Consider the following 19,794-nt stretch of genomic DNA (forward strand, 5'->3'; position numbering starts at 1 on the left):
AGACATAGATCATAGGACTAGACATAGATTCATCGATTAGTTGTCACATCCCTATTATTTACTAAAAATAGCTGCTTCACTCAGACTTGAGCATTCTCAAACTAAAACCTCTCAAACACTAAATATATATATTGTAAACACAATACACACTGTGCTACTTTGTAAAGTTCACTAAGAACAGATGACAAAACAACTCTGGTATTTATTGATCCTCAAAGGAGTTACAAAATGTGTCTCAAATGACTCAAAGAAGACAAGAATATCTCATCTAGTGGTTTGCAAAAGAACAAAGTAAAAAAACAAAAACAAAGTCAAGATATTTAACACTAAATAAGAGACTCAAAAACCCATCTCCGTTGGATAAAAATGTTGTGATTACATCCAGAACTTGGACTAACACTGATGGGACAGACCTTTAGCATGTAGGACAGAGATAAAAAAAAATGTACTAGCAGTCAAACCTTTTGGTGGTAGGTTGACGGTCTGGGCTACCTTTGTAGATTTGAAACCTGAATAACCTTTCACATTAAAAAATAAAAAAATAAAAATCTGCACTTTGCCACAAATTGTCAGAGAGATTTCTAGCCATTGGTTAATGGAGATCACTTGAGTCATTTAAAGGGTTGATGATCCAACAGGTCCAAACAAAAATCCCAAAGATCACTTAAAACCAAATGTAACAGTCGTTGCTCAACATTTGTTTGCTGCAGTCTTTTGCCAAAATGTGTCTTTAACAGAAAATCTGTGATAAAGTAACAAGTTTACTTGCTATGTGGATGCTCACATACTCTAGATCAACTCCAATCTAAAACCTAAATGGAATTAGCTTCATTTTAAATACTCAACATCCTTTTCATTTTATCTTTAATTACCTTTAAAAAAATGTTAAGGCAAGTTTTCAGGCAATTCTAAGTGCAAGTCTTTACTGTTTGAATTCCTCCAGTGTTGTGAGAACGATGAGTTGAGAAACACAAGACAGACATTGTCAGCAGTTTGTTTTATCTGTGGGAGACATTTTATTTGCTTGAGGATCAAAGCACCTCATCTTCATCCCTTCATAACAACTGTGATCCTTTGATTATTGGAATTTTCTCAGTGAAGATAGTTGCTGTTTGTTCAATAAATTCAGGCATGACTTCACTGAAACTTCATCTGTGTGAAGCTCAGGAACGGATTATGTTTTGACTCACAACAGACGCCATGAACCTCAGCCTCAACACGGTCAGTTCTTTCTTCTATCGGCTTTTCCCTTAAGGGGTCGCCACAGCGAATCGGCTTCTTCCATCTAACCCTGTCTTCTCTACTTAACACCAGCCCACTTCAAGTCTTCGTTCACTGCATCCCATGAATGCAGCTTCCTCCTCTCCTTCTTTGACTGTCACCCTGTCGATGAACAGCACCGATGGCGGTCCTTGCCAACCCGGGCCTCGACCGATCCGGCATGGATATTGTAGGTACAATTCACATATTTGGTTTGGCAAAGATTTTACGTGGCATGTCCTTCCTAACACAACCCTCTGAATTTATCCAGGCTTGGGACTGGCACAATGAGTTGACCATAAACTCCCTGCTCTGTTGCATCCGCTCGTAGACAATAAGATCCATGTACGTCTTTGTTTTCCTCGTCTTAGTTGGCGTCTTGCTCAAAACTGTATGGCTGGATAGCTCCAATATTTCTCACCATTTTTATGGCACCGGTAATGTTGCTTGCTCTGTGCCAATAGTCCCGCCCACAACTGTGCTGGAAATTTCTAATGAACTACTGCCACTCTGCAGAAACTATGTCCTAGAAAAAGACACAGGAGTCTCTCATTGAATTAGTGCAGTCTTCTTGGTTTAGTTTAAAGGCTTGCATTTACACTGTTCTGAACCACACCAGAGTTCACTTGCAAGTGTCCAGGTGAACCAAAGTTGGCTCATCAAAGTTCAGGCGATATTTCTCACCTGCAAATAAAGCTGTAAGAAAAAATTATCTCTGATTTGGGCCAAACAGCTCAATCTGAAAATATCTTCAGAGAATTGATATCAATGTAGACAAGAGGATGAAAGAAGCTGAGAGATGCAGATGTGGTAAGCAAGTAGCTGTTATTGGAAGTTTACTACCAGTTTTTGTAAATAATAATTGCAATGTAAAATGTTGAAATGGCTACAAACTAAGGAAAATGTTTTTATATTTGTAAAAATGTCAGCAGTTCAAACTTATACCGAGTTCTACTTTTGCTCTGAAATAAAACAATCTGTTCATGTCATGTCATTTGAATGACGTGTTAGAAAAAGGCATTGGCTTTAAAATAAAGATGAAAAAATAACCCAACATTCTTGCACTCAGCACCTAAGCACATCATAAAAGTCAGTAAGACCGTTGCCTGGAGGTTTCCGATTAGCCCGGGTGCTGGCTCATTTCACTGAATGCGAACTGGATTAGCTGTCAAACCCCCACAATAAAAACTGGACCCTTGCTGTCTAATCAGGCAAATCAAGGAGGAAGCAAGTCAGCAGATGTGGAACCCACTGAGTCAGGTGCTGCGCTCAAACACAGCCACTCAGAAAACAAAAAGAGAGAATGATTCAAGCGGCTGAGTGAACATATAGAGAAATAATTCAGAAGTGAGTCAAGGCATGAGGACTTTTACAAGATGATGAGTGTCACAAAAACAGGCAGATGGTTGGTTCCAAATGCAGCAAGGTTTATTGGCTCAGCTAAAACTCCACAAAGCTAAACCAGGGTCAGGCAGGAATGGGGGGAAATAACGAGCATGAGAGCATGGGAGAGGAAACTACAATGGTCAGGATCCAGGCGAGGTACGGGACAGGCGGTAGCCAAACGGAGTCACAGACAAAACAGGTGTTTTGAACATGTTTTGTAGCATTTCTTATGATGGAAGACATTTACAGAAAATTAAGATTAAAATGGCATTTCTGATTGTTTCTTTATTCAAATTGTTGTGGATCCGGAGCAGACAAAAAATGGTAATTCTAAAAGCTTGTAGCTGGCGGGAGAGAGTGTGAACAAAGGAGTAATAGGAAATGAGGGGGGAGTCTTACTCTGCACCACAACTAAGAGGCGAATTTCAAATACACTCTGCAGAAACATGTCCTGGGAAACAACACAGGTTTTTTGAATATGGCTAAAAACTGCACATATATATGCATATATTCATAATTAAAAGACCATGGAGAACACTTTGAAAATGGATCAATAGATTATTGGAGTTATATGTCACTTTAGGCTTCAATTTAAGCTGAAGCTCATTTGAAAATAAATGCCGGGTGTACTTTCTTACAAATATGAGCTATCAACTGTACATTTGGATGGACACAGTGTAGTCCCACCATTTGCTTTGAGACTGATCTAAAAACAGATTTTCAGCTACGCGGGCGCCTCCAACAAAAGTTGTTTCTTTGGCGGTACAACAATCTGCACACCATTCTGTCTTATCTTTAGAATTTATCTTTTAACTGCTTTTGGCAGAATCTGGACTCACGGGTGAACACGGTTCAGTAACCAACTGCAGGAGCCCCAAACGAGAGTCAATGGCAGCAGCAATATAATCTGATTTATGAATGCAGACAAAATGTGGTCTTTTTTTCTTGTTTATGTGTGCAGCCCACATGGTTGGCTGTGCTGATTATCCTACAAATCCATCATCTGTACAAATGTGGCTTTCAATTAAAAATGGAGATAAAAAAGTGTTTCTAACAAAATTAGATTTTTTATTTTATTTTGTTGTTGCCATAAATATTTGGTACAATAACAAAAAAGGAGCAAACACAAGTGTTCTTTTTATGCTAAATATGATTAATTTTTTCAAGTGGCTCATATAATTTTTTTATTGTCATTTTTCACCATAAAATGCTTTCAATCACAGATTTTCTTATTGTCATTTTTCACCATAAAATGCTTTCAATCACAGATTTTTAACTTTTTCAACTCTACAGGGAGCAATTGTTCTTGTCAGATTTAAGCTCAGCTTTCAGAGAAAAAGTAGACCACAAAAAGTAGACCACTTTTCTTCGTGTCCACACTGATGTGTGGACACGAAGAAAAGCAAAAGTCGAACAAAATTATGAGGAGAAACGGAGAGGTGGATGACAGACTGAGACAGGAGGGTAGAAGAATGAGGAGATGGGGTGAAAAGTCAAGAGGCGGGTTAAGGGGTCAGCAGTGATCCCAACCAGCCTCACTCTTTCATAATGGTGTATGTGTTTAATGCCTAAATGGTAGATGTGGCTAATGTGTGTGTGTGTTTGAGCATGACTGTGTGTCAGTGTTATCTCCTGTGTACACGGTGTGTGGTCTGTACATGCATGCATGCCTGTTTGTGTGTCTTATCTCCCATGAGCAATAAATCTCCAGAGTCTTGCAGCTCTCCGTGCTCCATCCTGCTTCATCAGATAAAGTCTGGGCCTGCTCTCCGTCTTCATCTCTTAAAGAAATGCTTGGTTTTGAAATACGAAGGGGGGGAATCAATGGATTTTTGGATCTCTCTGTTCATTGCTATATGTGATTTAATCCATTTTTGTTTGTGTATTTCATGTGAAATCGATATAGTCGGAGTCTCATTTCACCTTTTTGAAAATTGTTGTATTGTTGTTTTTGATTTTTATTTTTTTTTTATTTTCTGGGAAAGAAAAAAAACCATAAATAGACAAAGAAAAATCCCTTTTTTCTAAATTGTTTTTTACTTTTTGACAGAGGCTTGCATAACTTCATTTAAAAAAATAAGACATCCTGTGCCACATCCCACTTTTTTAACCCTTGTGCTGTCTTAGATGACCCCACCCTAACATTGACGTGTTCTCCCTACCATGACAAAGGTGGATCAAGGTGGAAAGATTTCATGTAATCCATGGACACCAGTGAAGATCACAAATCATTGAAGATAAAAGGTTCAGAGCACTGTCTAGTGGGTCTAGATGACCCAACTCCCAATGTTAAAGTGCCTAGGATAGCACAAGGGTTAAACAACACGAGTCAAATATGACCTATTCTCTTCCTTCTAGGTCTACTTTGGTGAACTGTCATCCTTTTCCCTACTTTCTGCTGCTGGCAACTTGAGCATAACCTTAAAGTTTTGATAGTATTTGAAATCTGTAGCAACAGCAGAGCGAACAAGGCCTCTTGATTTAATGTGATGTCAGCAGGGTGTACAAAACTTCGCAATTGATCTAACTGCTGTGGGACCTTATCAGCCATAAATGTATAAATCTAACTAATCTATATTGAAAAAAACGCAAGCTGAAACATTTTTAAAACTTTTAGTTTGTTTTTCCTCCCGCCAGAGAGTCACTATACGGGATAAAAGAGGCATATGAAGCTCCAGAGCCTAAGGTTGCAGATCCCTTATCTAAACTAAAAAGCCTTAAAACAGTGTAGCTTTCACAAAGAAAAAGGAAGCACGGAAATAAAAATAAAAAAATAATAAAACAGCAGTTTAACTCGGCTAAAATACAAATATGATGGCGTTAGTGTCATGGTTTGGGGCTACCTTGCAGCTTTAGGACCTCGTTGATTTGACACAATAAAGGAAGAAATGACTTGAGCTCTCTACCAGAGAATCATAGACTATACAAGTTATAGTCCTACTTCGATCATCTTTGGATCTATTGTGAAAGCATTCCCAATGGCATTTTAGTTATGATCATGTCGTTTTTGGTCACACAGAAAAAAAAGCTGTGTTGTTTTCTTGGACAGTTGCTGCAGAGCGGCAGTAGTTCATAAAGAATGTGTGCTTCATCCTTCTTATAGCACTGGCTCCATCCCAACTTGACTAATGCTCACTGAAAACCCCTCCATGTAGTCTGTTGTCTGGATTGAAATAGATGTTTGTCAGTTTGGCCTCATGTGAATGATCTAAAAGCACGCTTGCTCAGTGACAACCCCCTGGTTAAAATTCCAGCTAGGTTGGGAAGGGTCTGTGGGTTTTCTCCCTGCACTCTGGTTTTTTGCCCAGTCTAAAAGCGTGCTTCATAGGTTAATTGGTGATTCTAAATGGTCCTTTAGGCGTGAATGTGAGCATGTATAGTTGTGGCCTGGTGACCTGTCCAGGGTGGACCTCGCCTTCGCCCAAAAGTAGCTGGGATAGGCTCCAGCCTCTTTGTGATTCTGAAAGAGGGATTAAGCAAGTTTGGAAAATGGATGAGTATGATCTAAACTGGAATGGATCGATTTAAAAGATCATTTGTGTAGTTAATGCTTCTTGGCTCTTGTGCAGCAAGGTTGTGAACAGTCGGTTGGTTGTGAACCGTCGCTTTATAAATAAACAGGGTAAAGTTTGTGTTAACAGCTGCTCTTTCTGAAAGTTCTGCCCTAAAAACATTTTAAAAATAGTTTACAGTAGAGCACCACTGTGCAGATGAGAGAGGTCCTGCACCGCAATGACCACAGGCAACTGCCAGCAAGAACATCTGAATATAGAAAACCTAACTGTGCAGCACGGGGGGGTGTATGTGTGTTATTTTTAACAGGAGACACTGAAAGACTGTGACTAAATGAGAGTGTAGCAGAAGCAGAGACACACAGCTCATTTATTTTAAATTATACTTTCTTTCATATAAAAACAAAACAATAAACAAATAAATTAGATATTTCTAAGACGGCTCTCTTGAGGGACGTTTTACAAAGTGATCATTTAGAGTTTATCGGAGGGGGGGGGTGACTTGATAAAAAAAAAAACACTTTATGGATGCAAATTTCAAAGTAAGACTGAGACAACAAGATGATTAACATGCAAGAAATGCAAACATGTGAGGAAAGTAGATCAGAAATACTTCACTGGCAAAAAAACCAACCACTTTTGAAATGAAAACCTTCACTTTTCTCTGCAGGAGACAAAGGTTTGATCTCTTTGTTGGTGCTGCCCAGTTCAGTCTTCAATGCTCATATTTGTTTGGACTCGGATGGCGTTTCCATCCATGGGGGGGAATCAACTACAGCTGGTCCTGATAGCGATGGCAGCTCAGTCAATCTGAATTAAGATTTGGAATTTAAAAAGCTCCTGGGATAAAGAAGAAGGCTTATTACCATAATAAGAGCCTCTTCATTTGCACACAAGTCCAAGCTTGCCCCACAACACCACCCCCCCAGCACTCTCTCTGGTCCACAGTCACACCCATTAAGACTGCAAAGCCTTCATTGTCCAGTTAGACCGTGGACCTGAGGACCCCTCGCCACCAGATTGAGCTGGGTGAAGGGTTACAGCCAGACAATGAGGAGTCCCTACCCCTCCTCCTTTATTTGAAATCAATCACACAGGCTTCCACATTCACAGCCCCCCCCCACCCCCCCCCCCCCCCACCCCACACACACACACACACACACTCACTCACTCTGTCTCTCTCTGTTTTATTCTTGTCAAAGTGGTTTGGAGTGAGATTCCTGATGTTGGATTCTACTGGATGTTGGAGGATGACCACCTGACCACTGTGTTCGTTCGAACCCCAAAACCGTGGTTTTCCTCCAACAACAATAGCTGGCTTCCTCATTTCATTCATCTGTTTGGACATCTGCCTGCTGAAAAATAGCAAATGGAAGTTGTTGTTTTTTTTACAGGAGTTTAATGGCTTTCTACAACTCAGAGGAGTTATTTTTCCTTTTTTTTTGTTGAAGCCAATTATTCCCATCATCTGTTGTTGGTTTGCAATGTTGGTTTGCAATCTGAGGCAGATTTCTGCAGGCTAATAGATACAAGTGAGGAGTTTTGGAAGGAAGGATGAACAGGAAGCTAGCCTGACCGCTGCCGCCGCTGCTGCTGCTGGTTTGGCACTTTTGGGATTAGATTCCTCCTCTCCTCCTGCCTCCAGTACCTTAATTTTTTGCGTCATTCGGAATAACTTATAACACGCAAACGCCTTCCTTTTATTATTATGTACATATAATTATTTTAATAATCTAATATATTCACAGGAAATCGTCAGTTCAGGCACTTTGTTGCCAACACAGCAACTTAGCATGAGAGATCCTGAGATTTAAGACAGTTTTCTTCTTAAATAAGCAACACAAAAGTAAAATAATCTTATATAGAGAGATTTATATTCAACAATCAGCTTCTTACCTTTTACATAGCAAAATAAATCTTTCTTTCTGTACAAAAAATGTCTTTACGACCGAGGTTTCAAACCCTGGCTTTGGGTCATGTTTGCTGAGGAGGGGTGTGGGGTTGTCCATTGTCTTCCTCTGAAGAGGAGCTGGTGAGATTCAGGGGTGTCTTCTGCCTATTTTTTTGAGGTTCCTGTTCTTGGGCACAGCGCTGACGGTCTGTTTTTGTCCTCCTTTCTTCTGCTGGCTTCCTGCAGTTCTTCTCCACCTCTTGATGAAGCCGATGGCCTCAGTGCTCCATGTGCATGTGTGTAAGTATGAGTCTGTGTGCATAAATGCCTGCTTATATCTAAGGGCTTTAACTGGTGCCGTAATGGAGGTCCTGTTAAAAATAAAAATCTTTAACTTAATCTTTATAAATGCAGCAGCAGACCTTTAGTTTGGCATCCAATAGACGTGGCACTGTACAAGAGAAGCACTGGGCCACTCCAGTGTTGGGTTTGAGTTCCTATCGGAGAGCCGTCTTTGTGTCTATCCGGGAGTGCACGTCCTGGTAGCTCAGGAGGCAGGGATCAGTGGACAAGGCATCGTGGGTAAAAACGGAGTCGTTGTCAGATGAGCAGGAGCTGGACGTGTCCTCACAGGAAGGGGAGTACTGCTCGAAAGGCGTGGACAGGTCCAAGTACTGAAAGAAATCAGAGAAAAATGAGAAAAACGCTAATCCACATCGGTGAAATTGTCCATGCAAATGTATAGAATTTACAACCAATACTTTTTTTTTTGCTATCATGTTCACATAAACAAGCATTTCATGGTCTAGTGTCATTTGAAATGAATGTATGCAGTTAAACGAAACAATAACCAATCACTCAGATGAACCCCTAAGACATCTGCTGATGATTATATCGTAAATATCTGATGCTTGGTTTTTTTGTTTTATTGTTTGATGAACCCGGGAACTGGCTCTGTGGTGTCAGTGTGCATCTGGACCACAGATCGTCAGAAAGCATCTGTGTGCGTGGGAGGCCCACCTCGTCAGAAATGGAGAGCAGAGCCTTGTCCAGCTCCTCCACCAGCTTCTTGAACGTCGGTCTCTGGTTTGGAATGGCGTGCCAGCACTCGGTCATCAGCATATATCTGCAAAGGATCACATGTCACAAAAAATATTTCATCAATCTGTACAGACAAAGAACACTTTTATGCATACTTTCTGTTTCTTTCAGTGCATTTTCTACACTTTAAAAACACTTTCTTTTCCCTGTTTTATCACTCAATTATTCCGTGAACCTAATGCCACTTAAACACAAATGTATTTTTTGTTTTGGTAGACCATTTGCTCTTCCTCTTAATCTTCGTTTAGGTATAATTTGTTTAGGAATCAGACGTGTTCAGCAGCTGTTGCACTTGGACTATTTATTCATTAAACATGTTGCTGTTTGGCTAACACTGTTACCAAAAATGGCATCTGATAGAAATATAGATTAGAAAAATATATAAGCGAAAAAGTCAGCATTAATTAAAAATTAAATAAATATACAGGCCTGTAAAAATACAAAGCTTAGCTATTAGCATGTTACATTAGCTCCACCTACAACAAAAAAAGTAGATCACGTTTAAAGACGGGCAAAATTAACCTAAAACTAAGCTTTTACTCTTTGCATTACGAAGTGATTATATGATCCATACTTGACGGAGTGTTTCAGAAAACTGAGGGACATGGGGAAAATATTTAGTAGTTTAAAATTTTGTATGTATGCGTTTGGGTTAAATTGTTATATTGGAAAAATCCAGGGGAATGTATTCTTCTCACCAGATTTATAGCATTTTACTGCAGAAATACCATCCATCTTCTAAACACGTTTTGTCCCTTTCGGGGTCACGGGGCTGCCAGAGCCTATCCTAACCACTTGTTGGTAAAGCCAGGGTACACCCTGGACAGGTTGCCAGTCTGATGCAGGGCTACATTCACACACCATACACATTCACACACATTCACACACCATACACACCCGCATTCACACCTAGGGACAATTTAGAGTGACCAATGAAGCGTATTTTTGGACGGTGGGAGGAAGCCGGAACCGGGACCTTCTTGCTGTGAGGCAAAAGCGCTAACCACTGCGTGGTCAGAACTACCATTTTAGTCAAATTTGAAGGCAGTTTTTACAGTCCTCTGCATCAGTTACTGAAATCCAACTCTTTGTCAAACTTCCACCTCAACTTTTTGCCTTAAAAGGAGAAACAACACTAAGCTGTTTACTGTTTATTAAAATTTGATGCAATTGAGAAGAGAAAAGCTTCTGCTTACAGTTCATGTGTGCAGTTGGAAGGTTTGTCCATGCGGTGTCCCTCCTTTAGCAGTTTGAAGAGCTCCTCGACGGGGATGCCGGGGTACGGCGAACCCCCCAACGTGAAAATCTCCCACATAAGGACACCAAACGACCACCTGACAGACAAAGGGACAGAAAAGAATTTAGTGCTTCAGTAAAATATTTTAAAAAGCACAAATAAAAAGGATCCCATGAACTTACACATCACTTTGGTGTGTGTAGACTCTGTCAAACAGAGCTTCTGGTGCCATCCATTTCACTGGCAGACGCCCCTACAGAGAGAGACCATGAGATGTTGAGCATTGACAGCTTCACAGCACTCCACGTCTTTTTAACACTTGACTGTAACTCTCCAAATTCTTTCATTTCTGCATCATGATCCTCTCCCTCCCTCCTCATCTGCTGGTTTCCAATTAACTTCCATTAAGCCTGCTGCCAGTCAGAGGAAAACATCAGACATCTATCATGAGACGTTTCCAACTAAAAAGGAATTGGGCAAATGTGGTTTTAGGCAACTAAAACATCGATCTGACAATATGTGCTATCCTAGGCACTTTTCCATTGGGAGTTGGGTCATCTAGACCCACTAGACAGTGCTCTGAACCTTTTTTCTTCAATGATTTGTGATCTTCACTGGTGTCCATGGATTACATGAAATCTTTCCACCTTTATCCACCTTTGTCATGGTAGGGAGAACACGTCAATGTAAGGGTGGGCTCATCTAAGATAGCACAAGGGTTACATGAAGGTGGTTTATCCGAAAAGACTTGAAATGACCATCTGATACTGATTCAGTTCAAAACCAAAGGATGTCCAGCTAAGTGTGCCGTGTTTGTGTCTGACCCTCACAGAAAGCTCTCCAGAAACCGTCTGTTTTTTTTTACTAGAAATTCAAAGGACTGAATTCCTGAAAATGCGATTACACAAGCAGTCACTCACATTGGTGGTTTTCTTGTAGTAGTCAATCTGGTGGACTCCTCTGGCCAGGCCAAAGTCTGCAATCTTCATCACGTTGTCCTCCGTCACCAGAACGTTCCTGGCTGCCAGGTCCCTGTGGATGCACTGCAGAAGGAGACACGAAAAACAAACATAGGTTTCAAACATTTCAACATCAGAATTATGAAAACCTCTTCAGAAGCCAGACAAGTCTGTGATTTAAAGAGAGCAAGTGGGGGGGGAAAAGCCCGGAGAGTCTTAAATCTATATAGAAAAATCCACAAAAATATAAATGTCTTTTTATAGAAATCTCTGAGTTTTAAGAACAAACAACACATTGGGAAGGGGAAAAAAGAAAGCTTGCCTACACTGAATGCATGTCATTAAGTTTATTTTGGTTTTCATTCGAAATAGATGTGGGATTTGTGGGAACGTGCAAAATGAACCATTCTTGGTTTGTGGGTCCCCCCATAATGGAGGGTTACTTTCAGGCTCCGGCATTCTGAGGAGGCAGGAGAGCCAGAAACCTGATGCCAGACGATGTCTCTGCTGCCTGTTTGCTAACAGATTTATGGCAGCGCTTAAAAGGACAAAGCCCTGCGAGCGAAAGGACGGACAGATGGATGGAGAAGAGTAAACAGGATTTAAGCTGCAGCGACTCGCTGCTCTGGAATGCCTGTCTCAGACACCGGCTGGCAGACAAAGACGAGTCTATTAGATGCGCACACAGAGAGCATGCTGGGAAAATGACAGACCTTAAACATGGAGTTGAGGGTGGAGGGGTGAGGCACTGCCTTTGAGATTGACAGAAAAATCAATCTGACCTTTATTCTTCTGGTTTTTATGGTTTTGGTGACAACAAACACTTCTTCTCTAACCCTGGAGCATACACTTAGAAAAGAGATTTATAACAACCTCGGCTCTTTTAAGTGAACATACCCTTTTGGAGGCCAGGTACTCCATTCCTCGGGCCACCTGGTAGGCACAGGACAGCAGGTCTTTGAAGGTGAGCTGTTCCTCTGGCACTTTGGTCACATCAAAGGTGTAATCCATGCCTGGAGGTCGCCTGGCCCGCAGGTACTCCCTCAAACTGCCTTTGGATGCATACTCCACCAGCACATAAAGAGGGCCTGTGGAGGGGGGGGGGGACACACCAGCAGGATGAAGAGTGGGGGCTTCTATTGTTTTCACTGCCTCAAGGTATACATTTTACAAGTGACTTGAAGGCAAAGGAGACGTGCGTCTTAATTTGTGTCAGCCAGACGCTCACCGTCCTGTGTGCAGACTCCCAGCAGGTTTATGATGTTCTTGTGCTTGTCCATCACCTTCATCAGCTCCATTTCAGAGATAAGGTCAGCCAGGTCTTTGTCTGTAGCGTCATCTAAGGAAGCAGCGCTCAGATTAGTAATAGGCTCCTCCTCACACTCGGTAGAAATGAGCACTCTACCTACCTTTGAGCATTTTCACGGCCACCGTGGTGGCCTGCTCCGGGCCGTCCTTGTTGATGCCGTAGGCCTCAGCCCTAACCACCTGACCAAAGCAGCCTTCCCCCAGAGGCTTGCCAAGCGTTAAACTACAGAGTGAAACGGCAAGAAAAGAAAATTAGTACACCCACAAGAAAACTGCACAAATCCATAATTTAGCCTTTTGGTTTCTTGAACTAGGGGGTACACAAAGCTAAAAATGGGCTACAGGCCAGTCTATTTTAAATCTACAGAGCTACAATGGGTTTTGATCTAAGAATTTTCTTTCCAATCAGAGATTTTTTCTCTTTTAGTGAATTTTAAGTTCATACTCAATTCCAACACATCACCTGCCCCATCAGTGATGGTGTAAAGTCTTACTTCTCTCTGGGGAACTCCCACTCTGGATCGTAGGGAAGCTCAAACTCCATGACTCCTGCCAGCATGGGGGAGCAGCTGGACGAGAGGCGAGCCACCCTCATCAGAGAGGCGCTGGACTTCCCTGATGAGTTGGACTCCACCGAGTACTAAAGGGAAATATTTTTGTGAGCATGAATGGAGTTTCTGGCTGCAAAAGCTTTTTCTAAGACCTCTTCAAAAAGTCGTACCTGTCTACGAAGAGGGAATTTGGAGAGCTTCTGAACTGGAAGGGCATCAAACGGCTCTCGTCTGGGCTGGACCTGCATCCGGCACAGCACCACAATGATGACCGCCATGATTAAGGCCAGGAATCCACAGGCGTAAATGACGATGTCCGTGTATTTGGTTTCCATGGTTTCCATGGAGTCAGCTGCTTCTTCTTCTGCATGGACACAGTCAATGAGTCAAAACTGTTTGTCCATGTGTCTCATGTAACAAATAGACCTCCTTTAAATTTTCTTGTCTACAGATAAAGACTTTTTTTCCTGCAATCTTTAATTTCTAACCAACTCGCCAGGTAACCGTAGCAGATTTTGGGTCGTACATTAAAGGAAAGAGAAAATATAACTGCTGGTAAAGAAAATCTGTGAAAGTAAAAGACCTGTAAGAGCAAGAACTTTTATTGGTTCTGGTTTACCTGACAGCACAGTAAGCCAGGCAGACTGGTGGGCGTAGCCAATTGAATTTCCAGCCAGACAGGTGTACTCTCCTGCATCCTCCATGGTAACTTTTGACAGGTAGAGCACCTCCACGTCGGACATGTTCAGACTGCCTGTCTGCTCGACACAGAGAAAAGGAGCTCATGAACATGTGTAATTTTAAAGCCAGAACTGTGGACGTTGGGGCCAACATTCCCACCTTGAGGACGTTTACGTAGGGAACCCCATCAGGGGCGAAGCGACTGCCGTTAATTTCAATGTGCTTCAGCCACTGAATGTGAGGCTGGGCATCGCTGTAGACCTTACAGCGGAATTGAACGTCACTTCCTATCACTGCTGTGGTATTGGCTGGTAGACCCGCCTGCAGAATGGGCCTGTGGGGGGAGCGCTCTGGATCAGGAGGGGAAAAAGGAAAAGGTTGAGTAAATGGAGCTCAGTATTTTTTGAGTAAAATATACAAATCTCGAGACACGATGGACAGTGGAATCAAACTTGTGTTTAAGTGAAGAACAAAAACATGCCGACATGTCAGCTTTTGCCATCTGGCAAACACAATTTGTAAACATGAGTCTTAAAGTAGCCAGCAATGGTCCCAGTGTCTATGTGTTTATGTTGTTGCAGAAGAATGGGAAATGCCATTTTGGGACAGCAACTGGGTCCATTAGCCGGCGCGGCTGTGTTTCTGGTCTCTTTGATCTGTGCTCACAATCACTCTCTGATCTCGTTAGCTGTCTCGTTAGTCCTCTCCCTCCCGTCACTGGGCACGGAAACTGACCCTTCGGTGGACAGCCAGCAAACAAATGAACAAACGAACCGCAAAACTCCTCAATTTCTTGTCACAGATCAGGTAGAAAACGGGAGTGGACACTTGACTGTCTAAGTCCTGATTTTAGGGCAATTGCCAGGGGTCCTTGTCACTTTTTGTCCTTCCTTTCCTGTTGGCCCATCCCAAAAAGTGGTCACTTCCAACAATCGCTGTTCCAAAATCAAATCCTGAAAGCTCCTGTTTAACTAAAACTCTAAAGAGTGCTTTGTGTCTCACCCAGAACATCCAGGACATAGTTATGGGAGATGGAACCGTATTCGTTTTCCACCACACAGGTGTAGTTTCCTCTGTCCGAGGGCACGACGCTCTCCATCACCAAGCTCCAGTGCTGGTGCCGCAGCTAACCAAAAAAGACCCAACAGAATAAGCATGGAAACAAAAAAGCATTGCTAGACCTCAGCAGGTGAACCTCCTGACCTTGATCCCCCCGATCCGATGCTCTCCTCTGAATTCCCGTCCGTTTTTCAGCCAGCGAATAGTTGGGATTGGGGTGCCCATGGCCGGGCAGCGAAACCTCACTGTGTTGCCTGCAGGGACGGCGTACAGCTTCTTCTCCATACGCTGGGTGTGAGTCCAGAAGGGACCTGTGCACAGCAACACCAGCGATTAATACCTAGGTCATAATGTGTAGGGGAGATGTTAGATTTGGTTTGAAACTGCAAACCTCTAGAAAGGTACACTTGGTCATTTTCACTCTCAGCAGATGAATCTCCCAATCCATTGTCCTCATCATCATCTCCAGACCCTAAATAGTCTAAAAAAAATGAGTATAGACAAAAATCAAATATGAGACAGCTTCATGGGTCAAAATTAAGTTGTATTCTGGATATAACAGAAATGTCACATTCTGGAAGCTATTGGAAAATACAGGATTTATTGGAAATGAATGAGATTTCATTTAGAAAATTTAACTAACAAATTTAACTTTGCAACTTCTTATTAGTGCTCATTTGTCTCTTTCACTATAGCTGCTTTAATCCAGTGAGATGCTAGCCAAAGTGCTAAACCTGGTATCTGATAAATCAAGATCAAATGTGAAGTTATTCTCCAGGAAGTTCTTTCATTCTGTAACCTAAAACAATAAATGAAGTCCAGTGAAGGGGCAGGTCAAACACGGGGGATTTTCTTTTTAACGTCCTTGCCTGCAACAGTGATGGTGAAGTTCCTCACAGGGTGTTTGGTTCCTCTAAGCGTGCAAACATAAACTCCTGAATCCTCGTAGGTCACGTCTGTGATCTCCACCATGGCGCCTCGCATCTTGATGCGTGTCGTGGCCAGGAGCCGGACACCCTCCTTGTACCAGGTCACAGCAGCGCTGCGCCGTGTGCTCACATCGCAGCGCAGCTTCAAAACATCACCTGGCTCCAAGACAAGATGCTCTGTGGTGTCCTCACTGAGGTCCTCCAGGACATCTGGAGGAACCAGACGAGAGTTTTTTGGGCGTTCATGGTCTCTTTTCTCTAATATTTTTAGTGTTATTGTCATACGCTCAAACATGCCGCTCACCTAAATCAGCCTCTCTTTCAACTTCGACCTCCTGAACCCATGTGCGTCTTGTTTCAGGATCTAAGGACACAGGGACAATGAAATCCCCATAGAGACCAAAAATCCTGATGAACTGACCCCCTCTTTTTTTTTTTTTTCAAATTTAGTTCCTCTGAGAACAAAGTCCCTCCCCTCCCCAGTCGCTCCAGAAAAGAGGAGGAGAAAAGAAAAACACAGAAGAAGAGAGGCAAAAGCTAATGAACATGTTGCAGTGTGACAGTGGAAGAAGAGGAAACTGAAGAGGCGGTGAAGGTTCACTGGAGATGTAAGTGAGCGAAGAGAACAGGGGAGGAGAGTGTTTTTTCAGCCCACACAGACGGTCACCAGCAGCAAAAATCCCAGCTAATGCATTTGAAAAAATGAAAAAATGAATTGTTTGTGCGGAGAGACCCTCAATAACTCATTTTTTCTCTGTTTCTACTTGTAGAAGAGGGCTCTTGGATCAATTTAGATCTAAGGTCATTGAAGTTGATTCATTTTCTACAGAATTTGTGATTTAAACTGAAAAATAAACTTTTATAAGATGAAGAATTCCTACAGTGAAAAACTAACCTGCTAAAGAAAAATGATGCCACATGAATAGAAGGGATTTTACCTGGAATGACAGTGAGCCAGGCGGTTTGGAAGACAAAGCCCGCTGAATTTTCGGCCCAGCAGGTGTACGCTCCCGCATCATCCGGGCTGACGTTTGACAATGACAACACCTCCATTTCTACCCCGTGATTAGAGTCGGAGCTGCTCGTCTGTGCAACACAAGGCAAGAGAAGAGAACCTCAATTAAATCAAAGTCTAGAAGATGTGTTTTAAGATTCTTTCTGGAGCTTCAGGTACTGACTTTAAGGATCTTGACGTGGGGACGACCCTCGGGGGAGAAGCGACTGCCGTTTATTTCCACGTGCTTCAGCCACTGCATTTTAGCGCCAGAGTCACCGTGGACCTTACACAGAAACTGAGCATCACTCCCTACCACTGCTGTGGCGTTTTCAGGCAGACCGGCCTGCAGGGAGGGTCTTCGAGGGGGGAGTTCTGCTTCCAGAATAAGTGAAAATTTTATGAAGCATTTGTGCTTCTATGTGAGGACATTTACTGAAATTGGAAGGTACCTGGAAGGACATCTGCTGAGTTCAATTCTAAACCTTGGGAAGTGCTTCCTGTTGGACGGAGAAATAATTTAGATTTAGAAAATAAAGAATTTATAATTTCAAATGATCAAAATGACTCACCAGGCAGGACCTGCAGCCACGCCGACTGCATGGCCTGGAGAGTCTCCCCGGCATGGCTGCTCTCAGCCACGCAGATGTATTCGCCTGCATCTTCCAGCGTGACATTGGACAAGTGAAGAGTTTTGGTTTTGGAGGAGCTGCTCTGCAGGGGCTGCATGAGGAAAACATTAAGTCAGCGACAGAAAAGTTGTAAATCTGCTTTTTTTTTTTGTGGTGTGAAGACCTGATCTCACCGTCAGAGCTTTGATCTGAGGCTGGCTTGCTCCTGTGCTGCTGGATTCAGACTTCAGCCATTGCACCTTGGTGAATGCTGGCTTGTGGACTTTGCACAGCAGTCTTGCCTGACCACCCAACTCCACTGTGGTGTTCCTGGGGTAACCTGGCACAATTAGAGGCCTAGACTCCTGAAAATCTACAAAAAGGGAGGATTCCATGTTGAGGATGTCACGTGTGCACCAAGATTTGATCCTAAATTGGTTCCTTTAACCATTAAAACAAGTGGACAGTGAGTCTCAAATCGCCCAACAGAACAAGACAAAAGCTGCTCAGACACATTGAGGAGGTTTCAGTTTACCCCTGAGAGGTCCGGTAACAAACCCTCCATGTTCCTGAATGCTCACTGACATTTAATGCCACCAGGATCTGGTGATAGAGTGCCCTGATAACCCAGCTGTTCTGTGGTGTCACCGGTGCCGTTCATTCTCTGGGTCACTTTCTGCGGCCGACCTGCCGGCGTGCTCTCCGGCCGGAGAGCGCGCTCGCTGCTCAATCACTCAGAACGAGCAATTTTCCGGGGCAATTTTCTGTCTGATTGCTTCCTGCGAGCTCTGAGTGAAAAGGCAATCTGTTCCTGCATGGCAGTGAAGTGCTGCCTTCTTCTCTAATCACCCAGAGTGCATGCAGGTAATGCTTTCAGGAACAAATACACTCTTGCAAACCATCTAAGTGGAAAAATCAGGCATGGTTCCTCCTCACAGCGAGGAAAACAAACTGAAAGACACAGGCTGCTTTGAATCCGCGCACATTCTGAACAAAATATGGAGCCGCTAGTCTGTGTTTCGAAAGGCCCGCGTTGATCAACTCTCAGAAACGCTGCCCTGCAGTTGAACTTGCCACAGAGTGTGAATTGTCACCTAGAGGCGAGGGGGCAAACACAACACAAAACACAACACAAACAAACAGCTCGGCTGCTGAAACCCGACCGGTCAGACAGCCGACCCGTTTGCTGGCACTGGAGCCCCGAGCCGGGACAAAGATGTTCTTCATGTCCCCGAATGAGGCACAGACAACAAATGTGCCCACTCTATCAGATCAGTTGTTCTGCCAGGAAGCTACACAATCCTACAGAAGCGCCCTGACCTGTTCCAGACCGACTCTTCGGAGGAGAAAATTAAGCTTATCGGTGAGGAGGAGGTCAGCCTGCAGCTGTGCTTCACCACAGGAGTTGCAGGTGCGTCCCACAGGAAGGGGATGGAGAAGCAGCGGACTGGTTTCCAACTTGAGTGGCTGCTGGTAAAACACCAGTGGAAGGGCCCTGCCACCCCCTCTCTGTCCCACAGCTGGCATGCAGCCAGTCAGATTTACATTTCTGAGCCTTGGGGCCTCGGAAGGATCCGGTGGCGCAAAAAACAGTTTCTAATTTCGTTTCTCCTTGACCACTGCCTTCACCTGGACTTCTTTTTCAAATACCATCTTTCCCAGAAAGAAAACAATCACAGACACAAAATCTTTCAGTTTAACCAAATGGACACACTCAAACCCAAAAGGTCTACCTGCGATACATTATTAAAATGATCAAACTAACCTTTATTTCTTGTCTCTGCAACCGTTCTGGCTGCAGCTCCTCCCACCAGACAGACCAGCAGCATCCAGAAAGAACAGACCTTCTCCATCTTCAGGAAGCAACGAAGTATCGATTAAAAAGACAGAGCTGGAGCGGCCTCACAAGCCAGTGTCTGGCATCGGCAACCTCAGGAACCCCTTAATCTCTGAAACCTGGATCCTGCAAATGCAAAGGAGGCAGAGGATTGATCTGCTGATCAGAGACTTTCTGAGCTGAGAGGAAAACTCTTCTGCTCACTTTTTCAGCAGATGGCAAAAACACAAACAAATTGCTGCAGACAGAGCCGCCTTTGACTGTGAGCAGCTGTATCCTCAGCCAGATGTCCCGCTTACTGTCTCACTCCTCTGCCTTACATTGTCCAGGCTCTCCTGTTGTTAATGGGAGGGGGGGGGGGGTCTGTTACTGCCTGTTGTCAATGGATGGAGCTCGCTCTGTCCAGGGATAATGGGCCCTTACTAGGAAAACACTTGAAACGTGCCAGGAAGCTGCAGAATCCAGAAGAGCGGTGAGC

General features: G+C 43.2%; 1 protein-coding gene and 1 long non-coding RNA gene across 4 annotated transcripts in view; one reads left to right on the forward strand and one right to left on the reverse strand.

The window, feature by feature from the left end:
• Positions 1-19,368, forward strand: part of LOC110016416 — a 43,738-nt gene extending 24,370 nt beyond the window's left edge. Inside the window, exons 2-3 of the long non-coding RNA XR_002874593.1 lie at positions 16,325-16,482; positions 19,281-19,368. This is a non-coding gene — a long non-coding RNA (uncharacterized LOC110016416). The remainder of the gene's footprint in view (positions 1-16,324; positions 16,483-19,280) is intronic.
• On the reverse strand, positions 7,594-19,413 carry LOC100049521 (fibroblast growth factor receptor 4). Of its 3 annotated transcripts, none has more exons than XM_020709111.1 (23): positions 19,245-19,413; positions 17,674-17,852; positions 17,441-17,591; positions 17,321-17,368; positions 17,053-17,243; positions 16,813-16,960; positions 16,179-16,238; positions 15,815-16,084; positions 15,337-15,426; positions 15,090-15,256; positions 14,889-15,012; positions 14,046-14,236; positions 13,825-13,963; positions 13,376-13,569; positions 13,149-13,294; positions 12,756-12,877; positions 12,575-12,685; positions 12,244-12,434; positions 11,308-11,430; positions 10,570-10,640; positions 10,347-10,484; positions 9,070-9,175; positions 7,594-8,723 (listed from the first exon to the last, which is right to left on the reverse strand). In XM_020709111.1, exons 1-23 carry the CDS (start codon positions 19,330-19,332, stop codon positions 8,547-8,549), a joined length of 3,225 nt encoding a protein of 1,074 aa, XP_020564770.1. In that variant the 5' UTR covers positions 19,333-19,413; the 3' UTR covers positions 7,594-8,546. The 3 variants fall into 3 exon arrangements, with proteins under 3 accessions (XP_020564770.1, XP_020564771.1, XP_020564769.1); XM_020709112.1 differs by having other exon boundaries at positions 13,376-13,566; positions 17,053-17,246; XM_020709110.1 differs by having other exon boundaries at positions 17,053-17,246.
• Positions 19,414-19,794: the final 381 nt, after the last annotated feature.

The sequence above is a fragment of the Oryzias latipes genome, chromosome 14 (genome assembly GCF_002234675.1).
Source record: "Oryzias latipes chromosome 14, ASM223467v1".
Lineage (NCBI taxonomy): Eukaryota > Metazoa > Chordata > Actinopteri > Beloniformes > Adrianichthyidae > Oryzias > Oryzias latipes.